Source organism: Fragaria vesca, linkage group LG4 (assembly GCF_000184155.1).
Source record: "Fragaria vesca subsp. vesca linkage group LG4, FraVesHawaii_1.0, whole genome shotgun sequence".
In the NCBI taxonomy this organism is placed as follows: domain Eukaryota; kingdom Viridiplantae; phylum Streptophyta; class Magnoliopsida; order Rosales; family Rosaceae; genus Fragaria; species Fragaria vesca.
The window spans coordinates 8,288,821-8,295,012 of NC_020494.1; the positions used below are offsets into that span (position 1 = coordinate 8,288,821).

Consider the following 6,192-nt stretch of genomic DNA (forward strand, 5'->3'; position numbering starts at 1 on the left):
GCGTCGGAAAAAGTCATCGGCGCATCAGGGAAAGGTCGGTCGGCCTCGATTGCTCGAAGACTTGGCCGAACGGCGTCCAAGACATCGAAGCCGTCGGCGGGTGACTTCAATGTCACATGGTGGCCGCCATTTACAACCATGGCGCCATCACCATACTCTTGGTGATACTAGTTCCCAAATGTTTTCTTTTTGAGAGAAAGAAAGGATGTTCATGAGAATTTCGCAAAATTCAGATCATCATGTCTCCTCCTGAGTGACCCAATCGGTCATGCCAAATCTTGTATAAGTCAGAGTCCCAAAGCTCTTATTTGGCAACATGAGATTCAATAATCTGAATTGTAGTAAGATATAAACCGCTCGATTGACTCATGAGTTTCTCCAAGATGTATTTATGTCCGGAATCAGGAGAAGTTATACACAAGAACTCTTGTCTAAGATAGGGTCATTTTAGTTATTTCTTTATAGGGATAGGGGTGTTTGGATTGTAAAAAAAGGATGTATAAATTTTAACCCCGTTTTGGAAATTGACCCGTGGCATAGTTTTAGAGAAGGGCCAAAAAATAAAATGAGTAAAAGCTGGAGGGCTATTTTGTAATCTTCTTTCGAAGATATATTCCCTGGAAATTGTTGGTCCCCAAATTACAACCACCATGGCTGCCAAGAACAACACCCTTCCTCCTCCGTCTTCCTCCAAGAACGACGACCCATCCACCTCGGCCATCACTCCTTCCCAGGAAGACGCGTACCTCTCACGCGCCTCCCACCTCACTCGCCAAGAGCTCCTCCGCCGCCGGTCGCACCGCCTCAAGGAGCTGACGAAATGCTACAAAGACCACTACTGGGGGTTCATGGAGCACCTCAAGATCCAGTACAGGGAGTACTACTGGAAGTACGGTGTCAGCCCTTTCAAACAAGACAATGAAGTTGCTGCTGTTGAAGGTGGCGATGATAATAATCGGCGGTGCGCTTCGGTTGGCTGTAAGCTCAAGGCCATGGCCTTAACCAGCTTCTGCCACCTCCACATTCTCTCCGATTCCAAGCAGAGGCTCTACAAGGCTTGCACTTATGTTATCAAGAGGTATCAGCCTTAGCCCTTATCGAATATGCGAAATTATTTTCAGTCTTTCTTTTTTGATCTAGTGTGTGTAATTAATTTGGACAATTGGGAAACATAAATTATTTGTTAGTAATGAAGGGTTTTGTTTCACATCTGGGAAAAAAGAAAGAAAAGAAATTGGAACAGGTAAATGAAAAACAGAAATCTTTAGTGTTGTTTTTTCTGGGCTTTTTGCCCCTTCTGGAAAAAAAAAATAATACAGAAATTCAAAACAAAGGAAACTGAGGGAACCCACTACCTTATTTAATAGAAGGGAAAGGGTTAATTAATTTTGCTATCTGTGTATACACTCATGTGAACTAGTGGATCTCAGTATATGGATTGAGTTGTATTGTTATCATAAGAACTAGTGGGTGCTATTTGTTGGTGCTCTGCTTCTCATAACTTTATATTAGCACGGGCAACTATCTCTCCCCAATCTGACATAGGCAAATAGTAAATGAACCCCAGCAGCTAGGTGTAAACTAATACCAAAGTAATCTTTTTTATATGGTTAGGTTGTACGTGGAGATTTTTGCTTTAGAAAAGAAAGAGACTGAAACTATCATCTGATATTTTTATTTCAAATAAGAGAGCTCATAACATAATCTTCCATCAATGTGCAGATATTGTTTTTTTTTACTGATAATTTTTTTCATTTTTGTTTGTAGTGCACAGGCAGGACCTATAACATGCGGGAAGCCAATACTGAGATCCACTACTCCTTCTCTTTGTACTGTCCACTTCCAGAAGGCTCAGAAGCATGTAACCAGAGCCTTGAGGAAGGCAGGGCTTAATGTTACCTCATCTAGTAAGCTTGCTCCCAAGTTCCATGTGATAGTGGCAGAATATGTACGCCAAATTCAATCCAAACGAAGAGCCGCACTAAAGGATAATAAACATAAAGTAGCAATAAAGGAAGAAACCGCTGATTGACGACGGCCAGCCTCTTTCTTCTCAAACTGGATGCATGGTGAACCTGCTAATTCTTTAAATGAAGCAAAAGGTGTGATTCTTTTCCTCGTCAATCTTTAAAGCATCAGGTTTTGGTAACAGGAGGTGCATTATAGCTATGGTTGTCCCATGAATTGTATGGGGTGACATGCATAGAGTTTTTTTTTTAATTTTGATTTTTATTATTTTCTCTCTGAATTTAGTTCTTAGAGTTTGTCTCTACGAGAGATGATGTTCGAGTTTATTAAATATTGATTGTATTACTTCATTTTTTAGCATTGTCGTTTCTTCCTTTGATGTCTCTGTATATCTAATTTTAACCTTATGGTGGGTAGTTAGGTACTGCTATGTTGATTTAGTGGGATATTCATTTTATGGAAGCCTATTAGTCTCTTATCTTTGTTTCTTTTTTTCTTTTTTTTTTTTTTTTTTTTTTTGGGTGAATCCTATATTTGTGATGGTCTCCCTCTTGGTACATGAATAATACCTTCCGTTGCCAGGCTTTTCTAAAAGAAACAATTATATAACATAAGTCCCAGATCTAAGATATGTACTTAAGGATTACAGAATCTATAAGTAACTTTAGCCAGTATTTTTTGATGATGTCTTGGGTAGTTTGACATCAATGTATTCAGTTTTATCCTCTGTGCTAAAGTTATAAACTCTAAACATATATGAGCAGTCCAACTTCCTAATCCATCTCAGTCCTGATCTCTTCTCTCCAGCATGTTTTCTGTACATGAGTCAATGAAGGATTGAAATTTTGTAGTGACATTAAAGTGTTTAGAAACTGCTGACATGGAATTATGATCTGATTTTGCAATCAGAAGTAAGATTGAACAGTGTTAAGGAAAGCACGGAGCTGTCAGTGGTTATTCCTCATGGTGGGGGTTGTGTTAGCTCCACTAACCAGAAACGGGTATGAAGGAATAATCATGTCCATGGCTGCTGAAGTGGATAAGGCTGCTTGGGGCACGATGGAACTGTTCAGGTTTTGGTTGCTATGGATGTCGGTAAACACTTCACCCTTCGTGCTGATCGTGTTCCTACGAAGTGGACTTGGAAGGTGAAGGGTCTTTGTGCAGTGTGCAGGTGTATTTGGCACAAAATTCAAGGTTATCAGGCTCTAATCTAGAATTGGCGAGGCTGTCAGCTTTGAATGTACCTTAGCTTCTGCTACTACTGGTTAGGCCCCCTCTGAAACCCAATGCTTCTCTCTGTGTCTCACCATCATCCATCATGGGGTGCTTAGTCTAGAGTTAAGCGGCCTAGTGTGCCTCCATTGTTGGCACCTCCCAGTGCACGCTTTCCTCTGAGGTTGCTTTTGCCATATGCTTGACCGCTGGTTCCACCATGTGCACCACAGCCGGCCCCGACTGTCATATGTACTGAAATTCCTGACTTGCTCCTCTAACTCTCTCTGCCTGAAAGTCGTCCACTTGCTTCAGGGATGAGAGCAAGCTCGAATTCCCTTTCCTTTTTTTTTTCGGATACAAGGGGGCCAAAAGACCCAAACAAAGAAAAAGAGCAGAAACTAATTAGCACTAGCGAGCAGCACAGCTTGTGGAGGAGGTTGCTGAAATTTTGCCCTCCAAACTCAGAACCTAATCTGGACTTAAGAGAGAATATCAGCCACCATGTTGATCTCTCTGTACACATAGAGAGGGGTTGGGTTAAAATGATGTAGGTATTTCTTTGGAAAACCATATCATGTTCCAAGTATGGTGGCATCTCCTGAGGTTGCTACTGTTTTTCACACTGGTTCAGCTACTGCCCAATTAAGGGGAGAAGAGAAGCAAACCCATGGGGCGTAAGCCGGGAAGATATCATCTTCTACGAGGAATAAATCGTCTCATTCTGAATGCAGCCTGGAAACTCATTTAAAGTTTCTATGTTGGTTGGTTGATTTTTTTGAAGTATGCTCTTTTGTTATTTAGGAAACCTATTTTATCAGGGTTTAGGGTAAACCCCGTGGCATGTTTCTTTGTAATCTAACAAGCTTTATCAATTAAGTTATCATTTCTGTCAAAAATAAATAAAGGAAGGTCAATCGGAAAAATCGAATCTGTTAAAACTTAAAACCGAACAAAACAAAAAACCATTGTGATCTGATTTCTATTTAACCCTTGCAAAGGCCACACAATAACGTCAGCCTTCCGGCAGTCAATGGAACAACAATGAACATCACATGTATACTGGTTAGAGACTATGATACATCTTAAAACATTCATTTAAAGTTCTGAGATAAGCCACTCAACTCAGACACATAATCAAGCATCATGAAACTCAAGGCCTGAATGCGACAAACTTGTAGCAGCCAGCATCGACATAAAACCCACCAATCAATAAACAGGCGCTGGAATGAGAATTGCTTCTCAATCACGAGATTAGACATCAGGATACAAAAACCCCAATGTGTCAACAAAAGTGTGACGAAATAATGCTTGAGAACGAAGTGTTGGCGAATGAACCGATCATGACCTGGAGAGCACTTGGCCAAAGACCAACTACAATTCAGCTCATGAATAAGTTAATCATTCCCAAAACAAACACCAAAATCTCTGCAGTACAAGATCAATAGCAAAGCCAATCTGTATAACAAATGCTTCTTCTGCTAAATAATTTTCCATATTGACAAAGTCAAGTACTCAACTCCTATTTCCGGCTTTCTAGAGTCTCAAATTATTACATTTTTTATGCCACTTGATAAAAAAATGATAACTGAAAAAGAAGACTTCTTTTATCAGTGTAGCGAACCTTTCAGTAAAAAAGAAAAAAAGAACAGAAAATTCTAGAAAAACTAATTTCTCATAAATTATGAAATGCAAGATCAAAATAGCTGGTCACTTGGTGGTCTTGTGCTTTGCTGTAATTGCAAAACCACGAGGTCCCAAGATCAACTGGCATCAGCAGCAATAAGAAATTCAAGATCCAAACCATACACAACCCAGATTATGACCAGACAAAAACATTGAACTTGAATAGTTTCTCTATTCTGAGACTTAAGATTCAGTTGATCTAGAAGGTATTTGAAGACTGTCAAAACTAAAGTTGCAAACAATACCACAGAGAATCAATTTACCATTGTGAATGGGAACCCTAAATGTCCAAATCGTCATCAGGGTCCTCATCAGAATCTGGCATTTCGTCTTCTGAATCGCGAAAATATATTATTTCTCCTTTGCTAGACTCCTTATCTATATCTGAATTCCCATTCTGTACGGGAAGTACCTCATACTTGCTATCTGTAAGAGATTTTCGCCCATCATAAATTTGTACAGGTTTGCCATTACCTGCAAGGACAATTTTGTACTTGGATTATCACATATATGGTGATAAAAGAAAAGAGATATAACAAATTTTAAAATTTGATCAGGTAAATCAATATGACACTGTATCCATTGATGGTTTCACACCTTGGTGTTCAAATGGAAGAACAACATTAGCCCTATCCTTCAGCTCTTTCTCTGATAGTTGTAAACTAAATTGCACCTGTAGCAAAGCCATATAATTAGAACAAACCCCAACAAAATAATAATTTCTTTGACAAGAGAATGAAGTGTCTCAGAATTCACATATTTGTGTGTATGTGACAAGATAATAGGTGGTAACTTCCAACATTAACGGTTATTCGCAAGGCTTAGAATTTCAATATGCATAAACTACATGTGGTACGTCATACATGCAAGGTATTATCTGTGAAACATGCCAGACACAGTTTGGTGACAAATTAACTATATCCAATTCACCATGTATCAAAACTGAAAGAATCTCCCATCATTACCAAAAAAAAAAAAAAGGGTCAAAAACTGTTCAGTTCCAACTGAGAAAGTGGTTTACATAGAGATACAGACATAACACTACACAGGTACCTTGGGCACAAGACCTTGATTGATTAGTTCGCCTTCAGATGAAATGGATGTAAAGTTGATGCCTGACTGCCCAATGTGAATTTCTTCAAACTGAATTGTGAATACAAGTTTAGAGGACTCATTTTAGTTCACCAAAGAAAAAGCCAAAAAATTTGTTTACCAACTTCCCAAATCAAAATCAAAATCTCTTTACGCTGAGATGGACAGAGGGATGGGAGGGAAAGAGAGAGAGAGAGAGAGAGAGAGAGAGAGAGAGAGAGGAGGAGAGAC

The 6,192-nt window shown here is 39.3% G+C and overlaps 2 protein-coding genes across 2 annotated transcripts in view; one reads left to right on the plus strand and one right to left on the minus strand.

The window, feature by feature from the left end:
• The first annotated feature begins 650 nt into the window (after window positions 1–650).
• LOC101310313 (INO80 complex subunit D-like) lies at window positions 651–2,512 on the plus strand. The gene is made up of 2 exons (XM_004298002.1): window positions 651–1,078; window positions 1,768–2,512. The coding sequence occupies exons 1-2, from the start codon at window positions 651–653 to the stop codon at window positions 2,030–2,032; spliced, it is 693 nt and encodes a 230-aa protein (XP_004298050.1). The 3' UTR covers window positions 2,033–2,512.
• A 2,329-nt stretch (window positions 2,513–4,841) lies between these two features.
• Window positions 4,842–6,192, minus strand: part of LOC101297051 (elongator complex protein 5-like) — a 3,165-nt gene continuing 1,814 nt past the window's right edge. The window contains exons 7-9 of the mRNA XM_004296682.1: window positions 5,923–6,012; window positions 5,467–5,542; window positions 4,842–5,343 (exon numbers count right to left, since the gene is read on the minus strand). Of these exons, the coding sequence (XP_004296730.1) occupies window positions 5,150–5,343; window positions 5,467–5,542; window positions 5,923–6,012 (360 nt within the window). The 3' untranslated portion in view covers window positions 4,842–5,149. The remainder of the gene's footprint in view (window positions 5,344–5,466; window positions 5,543–5,922; window positions 6,013–6,192) is intronic.